The following is a 17667-nucleotide window of genomic DNA, read 5'->3' as shown; positions in this document are numbered from 1 at the left end:
AAATGGGCCAGCAGCAGTGTGTGTGTGTGTGTGTGTGTGTGGGATTGAGAAAGTGTGTGGGTGGACTGCATTTATTGCTGAGGCAGTGTTACACTGACACAGAGAGAGTATGCTGTATGCATTAACTACACACACACACACTATGGCATGCTAACAGCCTCACATACAGTACATACATTTACACACTTGACACACATCTGTGCTCTGGAAGCCGAGTGCATGAGTGTGATAATTACACCCTCAGCCTAATCACTGCTGCAGGAATTAGACTGGCCCCGTAGAGCTCGTAATCTGCCTGGAATCTCAGGGCCCATAGTGGCCCCTCCCACTCTAATCTGGGACCACAATTTAAAATTGAAATCACGTTTCTTGGATTTTATTCCAAGAATCAATGAAGCCTGAATTACTGTAGGATGTAAACACTGTAAGACGATGAGATGGGTTATCTTGGTAAAACTAATTAATCTGACTTAAATGTACTTACTCTGGACCCAATGGGTCTAGACTGATGTCTGGTACTAAAATCTGTTCAACAGAGTGGTGCATCAGTGGGGAAAAGTCCACAGAATACACTTTGATAATTCAGGGATGTCTACTAGATTTTGTCAAACTATGAGCACTAGTCTACTGGAGTCTGCTTGATCAAGACCTCAATGAGACCCCTTGAGGTTTAGGAAGATAATTCTTTTTCTATCAAAAGTTGATAAAATGAGGAGGACTTGGGGCAGATGTATATGCCTGTTTGCTGCCATTTATAAAGACAGTCAAAGCCTCCAAAAAACTCCAAGTGAGACAGCCCGTTGCCAGCCAGCCGATGTGTGTGTGTGTGTGTGTGTGTGTGTGTGTGTGTGTGTGTGTGTGTGTGTGTGTGTGTGTGTGTACATGATGCTGCAGGGAATCACCTCCTCTCTGCACCAAAGAAGATTATCCCGGCAGATCCGGCACATTCCTCTAACATCCAATCAAACTGCATCATCTGCTTTATCATCCAATCAAATCATGACATTGCCGATCCAATCAGAATAAAGCCTCCTTACTCACTCTGTATCTAATGCCCATACTCACACACAGAAAAAAAACCTTTGCCCTCAGCCATTAAGAAGCCTACAGCTTTAGCTTAAGAGCAGCAGAGTTTCTAACGGACATCACAGTCACATATTATCAAGAGCCATCTATCCAAGGACATTCATGTACATTATGTAGTACGGCATCATAAGTCATCATAAACTGTGACAAATTTCAATTTAACCTCCACAAAAAATGGTGACATTAACATTGCTGGGGAATGGCTGATCTCCACCAGCATCCTGATCTGGGTTGAACAACAACAGAGTACAGTAACTAGTCCCATTACACAGACTGAACTACAGACTGTAAACTACAGACTGTAAACTACAGACTGTAAACTGCACTCTGTAAACTACATGCTGTAAACTACAGACTGTAAACTGCACTCTGTAAACTACACGCTGTAAACTACAGACTGTGAACTAGAGACTGTAAACTACAGACTGTAAGCTACAGACTGTAAACTACACACTGTAAACTACAGACTGTAAACTGCACACACTGAACCTGAACTTAAAGATTCTTCGGGAAAGAAGAATTCACTGGTATCCAGCCTACATCTGACAGTAAAATGTATTTATGCCTCCCTTTAGGCCCAGCAATAAAAAGCATCATATACTAGAAGTCATTGTTTCCCATCACAGTTAGCAGAGTCTGGGAAGTAGTGTATAATTTTCTTTTTCTTTTTCTCTATCGAATTAGAATTGTCTTTGTATATTTTTGATTGACAAAGCTGTCCAAGTGCGTCTTTTGAGCGTAAAATGTCATCAACTGGAGGAGTACTTCACATATGATTCACTGCAGAAAACAGAGTAGTTTCCCAACAATCTGCATACGGCAGTTTCCAAACACAAAGCTTGCAGTTTTCAGTCCCATATTAAGTATTGTAAGAATCATTGGGTAGGGTATTGAGGAACGAAACTCTCTTATGTGCACTATACATTTTTCTTTTTTTTTTTATCTCTACCTTTGTTTTTTTAGTAGTTCTTCTCCGGTTTTACATTGTATGCTTTAATTGTGTTTTTCTGTAACGAATGTTTTATGTATACAGACTAATAGCTGTAATTTTACTTTCACTGAAAAATGAATGAGCACTGACTTGACTAATTCACTGTCTGTACAATACTCTGTAGCTCAATAAAAAGAAATAAAAAGTAAATAAAAAAAAAAGTATTGTAAGAATCCAGCAAACCTTCCAAAAATCATCCCCAGTATTGATCTTTCCTTTTGTCGAGTTTAAATGTTTAGATTTTGGCAGATAAAAGCAGACACAGAAGCGCTGACTGTCACACTTACCTGTTCTTAGTTTCATAAAACATGAGTAATTCTTACATCCTCATTAATATTACCATCCCAAACATTTCATTGCAAGCAAACAGCGTTGTTGAAGCAGTCCTACAGCACGATCACACAGGATGCGTGTTAGCAGCTTATGTGACATTTGCACTAACATGTTTCTAAATAACAGTCAGGTGCCTTCCATCACTAACACTTTATCTCGCTATCGTCCAATCAAAGGCAAGACTGCTGTGACAAACATACAGTATGTACAATAGCCACAACAGATCAGTTTGTGATGTTGCATGCAAATCACACAAATGTTAAGCCAGCATTACTCAACGAAATTATTCTCCAGGTAAAAGACATGCTGACGGAACTTTTGCGTCTGCATTTACACTGACTCCTGTGTGATCGCATCCTTGTAAGACTCTTCAGTCCTGTCAGCCACTGGCACATCATACATAAACACACCGTGCACGTGGAGTCAGGTACAGTTTGCTTTCACTCATGCTCTTTCTTATTCTTTAAGAAAACCTTCATGCTTTATAGAAAAAAATGGCAAAATGGTCTCTGCACTCTGTCGGCTGATTTAACTGAGATGCTGTAATCACAACCAGAAAACAAGAACTAAAGAGATGCTGGGTGAGATGCAGAAAGGGATATTTTCTCCACACATAATGCACAGGTGAACACAGTAATGCTCAGTAGTCACAAAGCTTTACAGAGCAAACGCTCAAAACGCAGTGAAAGTGAAAAGTAATTTAACTTACTAACTTACTTTAACTTGCTTGTTTATATTATATTATCATATTTGTCCTAAGGAGCCACATTTTAAACTTCGATACTAGTAGTAGTATAAAAAAAAAAAACAATACTTGATACCTCTTTCGATACCACGGCAAAAAGAAAAAGAAAAGGCTCTTTTTTTTTACTGACAACCTGCACAAAGTTCTGGTAACAGAAAAAGTCACTGAACAAATACAAAACACATTTGTAATAATTTGAGTGTTTGATTGAAAATTTAATTGTAGATCTGTTTTTCATAGCTTTAGTACTTTGAATACATTTTTGAATGTATAATTAACAGAGATGGTATCGTTTTAAACACGTGGTATCAAAAAAGTATCGACGCCCCAATACTTTTGACAACCTTAAATTTGTCCAAATGTTCATTTCGACATTTTTTAAGCTAAACATATGTTTGGTCACTCAACACGTATGAGTCTTTGACAGTAGTCCTGTTACAAATGAGGCATTTCAGACACAAAAACTGTCACAACTCAAACAGTGTAAGTGGACAGATCAAGCTAATGAACTTTGTACGGACTTATTTTCATGAATATAAAACTGCATATTTTATATCTACTATTGTGGCGCACTATGATTGAAGCAAAGGTTAGTATATTCTACATGTGAGGCAAATTGTGATGGTTTTGTGCTCTACAAAGGTCTTTTTGAGTGATAGTTTTTGTATTTTTTTTTTACCATTATCACTATTTGCTCTGGCATTAAAATTGTAATTTCCCCACTGGGGATCAATAAACATTATAAATTATAATTAAATTATTATTATTAAATCAAGTCACTGTTTAATTGTATCCATTTTATTAGATTTTTGAGTGTTCAGTCATTAGAAAGAACTTTAAAAATGAATTTAAAAAAATGCATTTCTGCTATCAAGACAAACAAAATGAACACAGATTGGTTGTTTTCATCAGGCCACAGTTACACTAGTGGTGCAGTTTAGTGGCACAGAAAGTTACCACAAATGTAAGAGTTCTGTGATACCGCATGGGGACACCACGTTGTATCACAGCCTCTGTAAAGCTTTGGGATCACACAGCAGCATACTGCAGCCAAACAGGACACATCACGGCACCGTGCATTACCCACACACACACACACACACACACACACACACACACACACACACACATACACACACACACATACACACACACACACAAACTGTTCTGGAGATGGCGAAAGAAGCAGGTGGAAGGAAAAGGAGTTCACATGCATTGTGACCATGGCATGCTTCATGCATATAGACACAGATAAAGCAAGGACAGGAGGATGTTGCCATGCAAGAGGAGAGGAGGAGCGTGCAGAAGTGAATGAGGCGTCACCTTGGTCAGCATGTGGGAAGGTTTCCCTGCTATGTTTCTCAGAATCAGAGAGGTTTCCCTGTCCAAATAGGAGTGCTTTAAAGAGAGAGACAGAGAAAGGTCCTGGTGATTTAATCTGGTGTTTGATTGGCTGGATGTGGCAGTTTAGCAGAAAGCTGTGTGGTGAAGCAGAGATAGAAACCTGTGAAGGAGAGCTGTACACATTATAAACAGATCACAGTAATGATGTAGGTACGTTGGGGTGGCAAGTGTTAAAACACATTAACCAACAGTCATATACATTAACTTAAGAGCTTTTTTTTTCACCCAAACTAGAAAACTAAAAACATGAGCTGAGGAGAAAATCCATCTGATGAAGATTCTTGTATATCATTAAACACACTAAAGCAGTTATTTTGTGCTGCAGTGCCTTCATTTCATTTCTAAGATCTCACTTTATTTCCCCCAGAACAGATGTAAAAAGAAGGTAACTCAAATTTCTTAAAAACGTCCATCACATCCATAACCTCTTTGAACTAAAGTGATGCCACTTCGGTGAAACAAAGTTAGAGAGTTTACTCCATTTCACCTGGTCAGACCGACAACAAGCCTACAGACATCTCCATATGCACTTTCATTGATCAAGACCATGTCTATACATCCGTGCATAGACGTTTAGACTATACATCCATGAGTTTGGGTTTGCTGCTCGCTACACTTTTTGTCAGTTACTGGATCTAGAAAATCCAAATTTGAACAAAGACAACGTAACCTGTGAGGAGCTGAAGTTGGGAGAGAGTGATAGACCAAGACTCCCTGTCAATCAATCAAATATCTTCCCAAATATCCCCCTTTGTAAGCCTTATTGCAGATGTTTGCCAGTAAAATTCACAACTCCAAATACAAGAAGTATTTCATTTAGTACTTTAAAGCTATTGAGCTAAAAATGTATTTGAAAAAGTGTTGAGTTTTCTTGGAACTGACATCTAGTAGCCAGGAGAACAACTGCATTAACTGTCATACCATGCAGCTGTGGTGCTTTCCGCTTACTTAAAACCCAACTTGTGTCAAGGCAGTCTGGTCTATTAAAGGTCCAGTGTGTAACGTGTTTAGTTGTTCATTATCAAAATCTGTGTTACCCGTTCACAAACTTGTCCTTTTTCATGAATATTTACCACCACCATCAATTCCAAGTATTCCTTTTGGCTTGAAATTTTACATTTGCATTCACATGAACTGGGGTAGACGCTCCATATTCATGCGCCATCTTGAAATACGTTAGCCGGTAAGGGACATACACGACATACTGCTCCGCCTTTCACGTTTTCGCTGTCACATGATAAACTCACAGGTGCTGCTAATGCTGCTAATGGGTATCGTAGCTTCCCGGCAAGTTTGAATAAGGAAACATGGAGGACCACACGTATTCAAAATCCAAATTTCAGGAACAGGAGTCTTCTTCTTCACCCAGAAAAAGAAAAAGGATATTGAAAAGAGCAAGAGATCGGCGTCATCTGAAAAAAGCGTGAAGGCTACCGTAGCTGTAATACGTACTTTGAACTGCGTGGCGCGAGAGAGTTGATTGCGATATATGATCACAACGCTAGATGGGAGAAATTCCTACACATTGGACCTTTAAAGCTGCTGCATTGCATTCTGGTATTTTTGCTGTTCTTGTTGAAATTGAAATGACTAAGGGTTGATTAAGGATTTTAATGAGCTTTCTTAAAACCTGAACTGCCATAGAATCAAATGTAAAAACACTATTTTTTTTTTTATATCATATTATATATATATATATTTACGCACATAGATTGTATTTTTCCTCCAAGAGAAGAGATAACAAACTGTACTGGGAAGCTCTCACACATTGTCCATTATGCTATTTAGGGAAAACAAATGGACACTGATACAACCGGTGTACGGTTTCCCAGTAAAGTATGTTGTCTCGATATACTGTAGACCACATTTATTTGGGAAAGAAAGGTTAAATAATTTAAATAGAAACAATTATACAGTCAATACTGCCTCAGGGGTTTACTGGTAGGAGAATGGAGGTACGTACACACACACACACACACACACACACACACACACACACACACACTTAACTCTAGGCCAGCAGGATACCAGACAGCTTTTTATTAATCATTTATCTGCTATATTATTGACTGCATTACTCATATTTTCTGTGAATTCCACAGGCATGGGACAAATCTGTGGCTCAGTGAGCTTTATATAATCCCACATGCTCATGCAACTGAGCTGTGAGTCACCAGTTCACCCTGAGCAGGTTCTTACCGGGCACCTTGGGGTCCAGCATACAGCCACACTGGGTTCTACCCGTTTTACTGGAGCAAGGGAGACATTGAGAAACAAGGAGTTGTTTGTGGTGGAAGGTAGTGCTGTGGTTGTCAGGGTGGCCAAGAGTCAGAAATATACTTCCTTCAATTTCATAAGACCTTGGTCCAAATCCAGTTTGCTTTTCTGATCTGATGTTTTATATTTCCCAGTATTTTTGTTTTTGTGGTTTTTGTTACCACTTCAACATATTTAATACTATTTTAATTGAATCTAATCAATTCTTTTTTTCCAACGAGGGATATTGTTGAACTTGGATAGCCATTTAGTGTTGTTAGAAATAAAAAATATACACTCATGTTCTTATCTTCAATAATCTCATGTGTGTGCTTCAATCACTAGAAACCATTTTATAGAAAGCATTAGTTCTCTCTTGATAACCACAGATTACAAATAATATTTAGGTCAAAGGCAAGCACATGTGCACGCACGCACGCAAGCACGCACGCACGCACGCACGTGTGATTACAGTCAGCTTTTCCCTTTGGCCAAGATCTGACTAACGACATCAAAGTGTGTGTCCACGTGTGTGTTGATCCCCTCTAGGACACATTCATAAGAAGAGAAAGCTGCTATATGCAGTCTGACTGTAATGTTTAATATTCTGTGCAATCAAAATAGTCTAATTCAGTATCTGCTGTATCTAATTTACCTGTATATCATGATGTGCACAGAATTTGGTTCCAATTGTGGACTTTAGAGCCTGAAAATCTGACCTTATTATCATTTATGATACATGACTAAATACGTAAACTTTATCATCAATGAGTGTATGTAGTAGTAGGGCTGGAAGTTACAGTTTAACTCTCAAATAATTCATCTTCCATTCACGATACTGTCCGTTTATCACAATATAATCAGTTTGAGGCTCATTGGGCAGCAGAGGTCCTATGCAGGCTCAATGCCAAATCACCTGAACTATCGTTCAAAAAATGAGTTGGATTTTGGATTGTGTTTGTTGAAGAGGTGTCTCAAGTTGCTACTTGCTTGTCTGACCTCAGCTCTAACCAATAACTGACAAAGATGGCGGTTAGCAGTAAACCCCCAGGCTTGTTCCCAAGAAGAGTCCAGAACGACTAATCTAACTAAAATGGAAGGTGTCTGTCAGCATCTGTCTGTCTGTCAGACAGTCCATCTGACAGTCCGTCTGTCCGTCTCACATACTGTCCGTCTGTCTGTACTTTCCAACCGTTCATCCGATCCACTTCACACTTGCTGGGTGTATTACTGAGGACCCAAAGAAGTGCAGTGTCGAGTGCAGGGGCGTAGCACAAAATTCTGGGCCCTGTAGAAAGGCATTCTCTATGGGCCCCTACCCACATCCACAGCTATTCATTCTGGGTACTCAGTCCCCTTTCCACCCCCAGTCCGACACCCCTGGTCGCGTGTGAGCTTTTAAGATCTGCGGGACATATTTATTAGTACTGCGTTATGTACACATGATGTAGTGTATTGAGAGAGGAGCCCTATTAACTGTTACACCGCCGAACGGCACGCTGGGTACAGCTGGCTCTCCTTCGCTTGCTACAGTACATTCAAGAACAAATGAAGAAAGAGAGAACAGTGAAGTTACATTGTAGCGAACTCAAATATTTCCAGCATCAGCGATGTTCCCGGAAATAGACTGGTCCCAAAGCGAACGTATACTGTACTCTAGCATTGCTCGGGGACGCAACTATTTCATGGCAGGTGTGTTGCTCAGGAACCAAGGAAGCGCAGTGTTGAGTGTGAAGTTGTTTGGATGAGCGGGTTTCCAGCAATACCGGAGGCCACACAATCGGCCCATTGCCAGCAGACACGTTTTGAATGGACACTGGATATTGTGTACTAATGTAGCCTAAAAACAATGACCTCCCTAGTCCCATTTCAAGCTAGGATTTATGACACAGCGCTACTCTGACAATCAGTACTAAATTTAACCTTTATTTCTCCAAACAATTCAATTGGGATGTTATTTTACTGAGGGAAAAATAAAGTCCACACACTAGGTAATGCTCTCATGAACATAATGGTAATTCAATATACAGTATGTCCATGGGAGCATTAGCTAGTGTGCAAACTCTATTTTTCTGTCTTTTAGGTATATGTTCTTCTGTCCAGCACCTAGTATTCATCGTCTAGATGTGCGTGCTTTTGTAAACTTTTTCAGATGTTATTTTCTCTGCCCTTAGTAAACGCACAGAGTGAGTGTCTAAAGGAGAGAAAGACTCAGTGATTCAAACTGCAGTAGTCCCAGTTTCTAATGAGCTGGACTCATGGGAGAAACGCTCTGGGCAAAGAACAGCACATCCTCTCCTCTAATCCCTCTCTTTGTTTCCTCTCTCCTTCTCTTTCTCTGTATTGGTACTCTATCTTGTCTCTGTGTCACTCTTTGCTTCTCTCTCTCTCTCTCTGTGGGTTTCCAGCATCGCCTTTCCCTTGTTCGTTTATCATCGGTGGCCATTTGCTGACTCACTCTGGCCTCTCATCTCATTATTCTAATTTTATTCATTCCTTCACGCCGGCCTCTGTACTCTCTGGAGTATCTGTGTATGCACTGGATGAATTTGGAGCAGTAACCCAGTTTCCTTCTCACTGAACAGGATTTGTGTTCCCAGTGCAGCTCGTTTGGTTTCTTGTTTGGGTTGAACATTGGCATGTACAAGGCTTTGGGTTAAATGCCCTCAGCAGCCACCTGGGTCAGAAACAAAAGAGGGATTGATTTATAAATAAGGTAGTCTATTATCCACGATGTTCCACTTCCGGGATTGCACCGTTGCCGCCGGAAATTCCACCGATGTCCGTTTCCTTTCACTTTCTTTGTGTTGTCATTTTAAACTCTGGTCGATTTAAGAGGACTATTGTTAACTGTTCCTCAGATCTCTGCAGGGTAAATCCAGACAGCTAGCTAGACTATCTGTCCAATCTGAGTTTTCTGTTGCACGACTAAAACAACTTTTGAACGTACACATGTTCCACCAAAACAAGTTCCTTCCCGAGGCTATTTTGCAGCGGCACCGTGGCTCCGTGCGGAGCTCAGCACCGCCAATGACGATTGTGATTGGTTTAAAGAAATGCCAATAAACCAGAGCACGTTTTCCTCCCATCCTGGAATGCTGTGTGGACTAGCCAGACCCTCCCCCGTAGCGCTGTGAAGGAAGGTCTGGGCAAAGACTGACATTAATGTAACCGACTGTGTTAAATGGGCTTCTGTATCGTCTAGTATCGGTCGCAGGCCCCTGAACTGAATCATAATTGTATCGTGGCAAACTTTGGGACATCAGTAAATATTGTATCGTTGTGGTGCGTGTGAAAAATCCTGCACTCTGCTCTTGCTTAAGCATCACCATTTATTAAAGAAAACTAACGTTTGGGTCCCTCTGGACCTTCATCAAGAGTATTTCTGCCAAGATCTTTTCTTCCAACATGGTGCCAATCTTAAACACATTTAAACAGACCCATAATGTATTCATCATTAGTATCTGAAAAAAGCAAAGTGAGGGTAAGCCAAACATACACATCATTCATTCATTCGTTTTGTCTATAAAAAGCGAGCATTTACCTCTGTGTGGGGATGACTTTGACTGGCTCCTTCAGCTGAAGGCATAACTGAAGGCTGCTGGCCGTCTGATTCACTGGAGCGAAGAACGCTGTCCAACGAGTCCATGGACGAGGCAGAGTTCACAGAAACCCTGGACGCCGAGGTGACGGAGGAGCGCGACGAGTGAACGATTGAACGCGCCTAAAGAGAAAGAGAAAGAGAAGAAAAACCGCAGTTCAGAAAACAAGAGACGGTTTATCAAATCTAGAGAAACCAAAAAGTCAAGTGGAGACATGACGGCAATTGAAAAGCTCAAACTATTAGGTTTACAGTATAGATAGAGGGTGTAGCAGAGTTGTAGTCAAGGCCACCTTAACCGAGACCAAGTCATCACCAAGACCAGAGGGTATCGAGACCAAGTCAAGACCAAGACTTTGAGGGATTGAGACCGAGTCAAGACCAAGACCGAGGTAGGGCGAGACCGAGTCAAGACCAAAATCAGACCAGTGCCATAGCCAGAGCTTCTCCTGTCTCCCGCACTCACTTTCTTGGGAGTGTGTGTTAAGGGGGTGGGGAGAGGAGGTTAACAGTAACAAATTTCAAATTAGATCCAATCACAGTAATGATGACATAATATTAGACAATGAGCAGGCAATTTAGTGATATCCCTGCAGTTGTGGTCTTGACCAGAGTCCTGTTTATCCGAGACCGAGACGTGATTGAGTAAAATTGCATTCGATTACGAGACGAGCTCTTCAAAAAGTGGTCTTGGGAGCGATCTCAAGACCAAGACCGATCTCGAGTGCTACAACACTGGGGTGGTGTAGTATGCTGCACATTTTTATTCAAACTCTTGAGTCAAACATTCTGATGTTGAAAGACATTTTGACACACTGTAAGTGATGAACCGTGAAAAGGAATCAACACCAAATCCAAAGGCCCGGGGCCACATTGAAGCTTTGTTTACCTCATGTTCGCTGACTGTTCCGACTGATCCCGTGCGCCGATGTTGGCGCTGAGACGATCCGGGTCGGCGCATCGTGGCTGATGTATAGGAGGAGGCGGAGCTAAGGGAGTGGGAGGAGGTCTGACGAGCAGCTTCATCCATACTGAGAGACGCCTGACGGGTGAGCAGAGGCGAGAAAGGAAAGGTCAGGATCATACATCATACAAATTATATATATATATATATAGAGTATAAATTCCCACATTGCACACACCTTCTCCAGCTGGGCAGTGATGTCGTCAAGACTGAAGTTAGAGGCCAGTGCTGGTCTCCCATGATGCCCGGTGGGAGCTCTGATAGTGCCAGCAGGTGAAGCTCTGGTGCTGCTGCTGCTACTGCTCGCCCCGCTGCTGCCCCCTCCGCCGCTAACACTGTTACTACTGCTACCGCCGCCACCGCCGCTGCTCCCTGCTGGCTGCTGCCGGCTACTGCGCCCTGCTGGAGGCTTCTGACGCACCTGGAGACGGGAAGGAGGAGTGCGTATAGACTCGGTGAGAGTCAGCGAGTCACACTATGAGAACAAGACCCAAGATTAATCCTTCATATGTGCACTGACAGATATCGTCACTGTCGGGCTATTTGTAAAACCAGACAGACAGTAAAGGGTGACCAACAGCATCGATTTATGAAAAGAAAAATTAAAATGTCAAAATATGGATTTCTGTATGACAGCGAAAATATGGAATTTTGTGGGTGATAATTCTGCATTTATTTTATTTTAATGTTAAAGGGACTAGTATGTAGCATAAACCACACACTACAACATTTATAGCCTAAGCCAATGTGCAATGCCCGTCCTTAAATAGGCCTTGAAAATACATACAACTTAACAACAGATAATTAAAAGACAACAACAGAAGGTTACATTTAAACGCAAGACTCAAAAGATGTAAGTATGTGTGTACCTTGGTGTCGGTCAACCCCAGACGAGCCATGCTGCCGGTGCTGTTGGGTTTTGTGTTGACGGTGCTGAGTTCCTGTTCGATCGAGCAGAGATCCGCCATGAGAGCATCGAGGTCCACGTTCTCCCCCTGATTCAACGCCTCTGCAGACACAGAAACATCAGCGTGTGAGACGTGGAGAAGAGAGAGACACTATTCTGGATCAAGGGGAAATACATTCCCAGGATAAAGCCTGACACACGCGTCTGTGTGTTTCTGTTCTCAAAATCCCTTCGCTTCGGGAAAACAACAACAAACTTGCTGAAATTGGCAAGTTTTGAAGAAAAGTTGGACCTGCTTGGTTCTTTCAGGAAATGATTGTGAAGATTTACAAAGAATATGTTTACAGCATTTACTCTCTAACTGGGATGTTTTGGGTCCGATTGATGGGATTGCTGTGGACGCGTGGGATTTCCCCCTTTCTAGTCTACAGTACATATCCCTGCCTTTGCTCAATTATTTTTTATCCCCGGTGGGGACAAAATGTACCCCCCTCCCTCACACTGAATAATGTTACTTCACCAATAGAACATATATTATATACCTAAAATAGAAGTATTTTAAACTAGAGATGTTCCGATACCGATACCAGTATCGGTATCGGCTCCGATACTGCCTAAAACGCTGGTATCTGGAAGTACTGGAGTTTATGCACCGATCCCATACCACGTAATAAAGCCCTAAAGAAAATCTACGTTAAAGTAGTTTATTTATGTTCTTTTTCCGTTATAACTGACTGTCAGTTTGTGTTTGTTCATGTTTCACAAAGAGTTTAACCTGAGCCAGACCGACAACAAAGGAAATCATATCACATCCATACAGAGATAGTAGTATACAGCTGTTAGAACATAATAAAATATATGACACACTGGTATCGGATCGGTACTCGGTATCGGCCGATACGCAAGTTCAGGTATCAGAATCGGTATCGGGAAGCAAAAAATGGTATCGGACCATCTCTATTTGAAACTAAGTAAAGCGCTGTAACGTGAACGCCAATAGGCGACTGCGCTCCGGGCTACAGGCACCGCTAGATGACGGTCCTTTCAGGGGCCGTGGTAGTTGCGTTGAGCCAGAAAAAGTGAGCGTCATGCGGCGATGACAATTAACGTTTAGGCACCAAAGCGACTCGTTAAATTTAGGCAAAAGATCGGATTTGGATTCAAACACTCCTGAGGAACGAACGAGCGTTTCCTGGGCGAAAGTATTTTGTTTGGCTGCATAGTGAACTCCGCTCTCTGGCTTGAAAGCGCAGTGTTTGATGTTGACGCCACGTTGTGCTATTTCATTTTGAGATTATCTTCCATTGGATATTGAAGTGCATAAGTGTTTTGGCATGGCCGGCTGAGTGGCTCTATATCCATCGTATTGGAAGGGGGATTTCATCCTTGCATGTTTTGTTTTGTTGCGCGTGATCAAAAAACACAAATCGCACCCTGCACTAGGGCTGCACGATATTAGGAAAATATTTAATTGCGATTATTTTTGACTGATATTGCGATTTGTATCATTCTCATTGAAAATTATATATATATATATATATATATATATATAAAAAAATGACTGAAGTGTGATTTTTGTGAGGAGCTGTACCAAACAAAGATTTTTTTCTTTAGTCTGTAGGATACGATTTGTAGGCTGGGATGTCTCATGCAGCACCAAAATACTTTATTTTAGAATGGTTTGACACATATTTCGCATTTAACAAATATTGCGCCCCCCTGCGATTTGGATATTGCACTAGTCCATATTGCGATTTCGATAAAATTGCGATTAATTGTGCAGCCTTACCCTGCACATGGTGATACACTGGTAAGAGTAAATTACGTTTAACCATGTATCTAGCTAATTTAAATAGCTCACATTACTGTATTGTGTGAACAGTTAACTTCATTTATTATTTCATGTGTTCGTTTTCTTTTGCGGGGTGCAAACAACCCAGAGCATTTTTTTGTGTAGCCAGACCTTACTCCACAGTGCTGTGGTGATATATGTCTGGACATAGGAGACTAGAGAGACTCCGGCACACCATTACAGAGCCGGAGAGGAAACGGTGCGTTTGAAAATAAATCAAACTGCAATGGAATAAAAGTGTCAGAACCGTTGATGTTGTAGATGGAGAATCTGTAGGAGAAGTTGGCCATGTTGGTCTCCTGTCTGAGGGGAGCTTCCTGCTGAGGCGGTTGCTCCGGGCGACCATCATCCAGACTCTGAATAGACACAGTATTATAACTTTTGTATCACAATAGATGAAAATCTGCGACGCTTACATGCAAAGTCATACAGTACAGTATGTGATATATTCCATGCAGATCAGCTGTGGAGCTCCCCTTACTTTGTGTACCTGCGTGAGTTTGTCCAGCTCTCCCAGCCAGGCTCCAAACATCTTATCCAGGTCCTGGTCGTCCTTATCGCTGTCCTCCTCTTCCTCCTCCTCATCCCTGACCTCCACCTCCTCGTCTGACAACTGATCCATCTAGGGAGAGGAGAGGAGGAGGAAGAGAAGAAGACAGAAGAGGGGAAGAGAAAGAAAGACACACTAGTTAATTATTCAATTCAACTACATTTTATTTATAGTCCTATCACAACAGAAGTTAAGCTAAGATACAACTTTATTTTCTGTTCACACAGAACATTTTCTTGCATCTTCTGCTCCAACAATCAACAGATAACATTAAAAAACACAAACCAACAAACATCTGACACACCTTTCCGTCTCTCTCACTCACACACACACACACACACACACACACACACACACACACACACACAATAAGTGCGTAGCAACACACTAAAAGATAAAACAATATCTATACAGTGTTACAAACAATATGTTCAATCTGTCCGAAAAGGAGTGGGACGAAGCCGACACTTATTTTTCCCACCCCTCATTCAACTTTAAATAGGTCCTGTATATATTATTTATTTTGCATATGTACTGTATGTATCATATATTTTATATTATACATTCACAGCAAGATAACAGATATACTGTCCATAAATATATTTTAATTTGAAACACCTACCAAACATTTAATAATAATAAATTGAATTTATATAGCACTTTTCACGAACTCAAAGTCGCTTTGTTACATTTTGCACCAAATAACCCATTACCCTAATCACCCACCCTCACAATCTTCTCTCTTTATGGGCCCCTGGTTAGCTCACTTGGTAGAGTGGGCGCCCATATATAGAGGTTTACTCCTCGACGCAGCGGCCGCAGGTTCGACTCTGACCTGCGGCCCTTTGCTACATGTCATTCCCCTTCTCTCGCCCCTTTCATGTCTAAGCTGTCCTATCCAAATAAAGGCCTAAAAATGTCCCAAAAATCATCTCTTTATCCTCATATCCTAGTGTTTTTATAAAACTTTTTCAACTTTATAATGTTTGTACAATGTTTTACCACTTTACAGAGAGAGTAGGTCTAGACTACACTCTATAATTTACAGAGACCCAACAACTCCCCCGAGAGCATGCGTTTGGTGCGACAGTGGCGAAGAAAAACTTCCTTTAAACAGGCAGAAACCTCGGACAGAACCAGGCTTATGGTGGGCGGCACAGATACACAGATATAGGATTCATAATAATTCTAGCAGTTACTATGATATTGTAGTAACAAAAAAATAATAGAACTATGACTAGTAATAATAGTTTCTTAATTCTTCTGCAGTTTCAGGACAGAGTGTGATTTCTCTGCTCCATCTAGTGGCCAACAGTCTGCACTACACTCCAACCAGTCATGTTAAATTCTGATTTCACGTCATCTTCAACTCCTGGGTCACCATCATTACGGGCAGTAAAATGTAAAAAAAAAAAAAAAAAAAAGTAACGCTAGGACCAAATACTTCCAAAATCGGTCGACCGCAGGATTTCAGAAATCCACATAAGAAGCCTTCTTTCTAAAGCTTCTTTGGCGCACATTTGAAAGCTGTAATAAAAATTCAAAGATGACAATAAAAGCCTGTTTGCGACAGATCACAGCTGGTGAAAGTCATTTAAATATAATAAATGGACAGAAGCAGGAGATGACAGCAGGGATTCAGCAGTTAAAGAGACAAGGTCCAGCTGTATTCAGTAAATCCAACGAGATGCAGATTGAATTGCTTTCCCTGAAGAGTGACATGACCCATTAAGGCATGCAACATTTCTTAATATGACTTTAAGACATTTTAAGTACTTTTTAATAGCTCTTCAGAAGAGCCAGGGGCAGAAATAAGAGCTGAGCAGAGACATCGGTCCATCCTTCCACGCAACACTTTGTTCCAGTAAAATACATATTGAAAAACCACTCCCCAGATTCCCCAAACATGTTATAATATTCATGATCCACAGTTGATAGTTCCAAATAATGTTGGTGACCCTCTGATCCGAGCACCATTGGCAGGTGACCTCTTTCATAACAAATACCAAACTCAAAAGACCAATTTACAGAGTGCATGCACATAGGAAGTAAACTATGACTGGTGGACACTTTTATATTGTGGAGTGCAAAGAACACTGCAGCCAGCAAACTATCAGGGTCATCATTCTGCATATTTCTGGAATTTTGCAGCCATATTAGTTTTGTACTGAGCAAAAAAAAAAAAAAAAAAAGATGTTGAACACATAAAGACTTAAATGGAAATTCCTGATGTCACACAAGGTCAGGAAATCTATTTGACTTCTTGACTCTATTTGCAGAAAGACAGAGTGGTCTGTTCCACAGTCTAAAAATAATAATCATAACAATAATAATCATTTTTTAACAATAGAATACAAGAAGCATGGCAAGGAAATACAGGGCAAAGGTTAGGAGAGATTAAGACAGAGTGTGTGTGTGTGTGTGTGTGTGTGTGTGTGTGTGTGTGTGTGTGTGTGTGTGTGTGTGTGTGTGTGTGTGAATGTGAAGTGTTTATGTAACTAGAACAAGTCAACACACTTGGACAGTGCGGGTGTGATTAATGACACACACACACACACACACACACAAAAAAAAAAATTGTATTTTTAAGTGTTTGTTTCACTATCTTTGTGGGGACCCGTCATTGACATAATGAATTCCCTAGCCCCTTACACTAACCTTAACCATCACAACTAAATGCCTAACCTTAACCCTTACCCTCACCCTAACCATAACCTAATTCTAACCCTAATCCTACAACCAAGTCTTAACCCTCAAACAGCCCTTTAACCTTGTGGGGTCCAGCATTTTGGGCCCCACAAGGCTGTGCAGACCCCACAAGTATACTGTATTCCCCGGTTTTTGGACCCCACGAATATAGTAAAACAAGCACACACACACACACACACACACACACACACACACACACACACACACACACACACACACACACACACACACACACTTCTGAAAATAAAGAGCGGAAACAAAGACACCCA

At 41.1% G+C, this 17667-nt stretch overlaps 1 protein-coding gene across 4 annotated transcripts in view; it reads right to left on the bottom strand.

Annotated features, from left to right (window-relative positions):
• Positions 1–17667, bottom strand: part of raph1a (Ras association (RalGDS/AF-6) and pleckstrin homology domains 1a) — an 81867-nt gene that overhangs the window by 23190 nt on the left and 41010 nt on the right. The window contains exons 3-9 of one of the 4 annotated variants that reach the window (XM_031305094.2): positions 14621–14761; positions 14387–14495; positions 12250–12389; positions 11559–11801; positions 11306–11458; positions 10360–10539; positions 4479–4553 (exon numbers count right to left, since the gene is read on the bottom strand). In XM_031305094.2, coding sequence (XP_031160954.1) covers positions 4479–4553; positions 10360–10539; positions 11306–11458; positions 11559–11801; positions 12250–12389; positions 14387–14495; positions 14621–14761 — 1041 coding nt within the window. The remainder of the gene's footprint in view (positions 1–4478; positions 4554–10359; positions 10540–11305; positions 11459–11558; positions 11802–12249; positions 12390–14386; positions 14496–14620; positions 14762–17667) is intronic. The other 3 variants (XM_031305164.2, XM_031305243.2, XM_031305328.2) reach the window with 3 other exon arrangements.

The sequence above is a fragment of the Sander lucioperca genome, chromosome 8 (genome assembly GCF_008315115.2).
Source record: "Sander lucioperca isolate FBNREF2018 chromosome 8, SLUC_FBN_1.2, whole genome shotgun sequence".
NCBI lineage: Eukaryota > Metazoa > Chordata > Actinopteri > Perciformes > Percidae > Sander > Sander lucioperca.
Note: the sequence above shows the minus strand (reverse complement) of the source record. Positions and strands in the feature narration are given on the sequence as shown.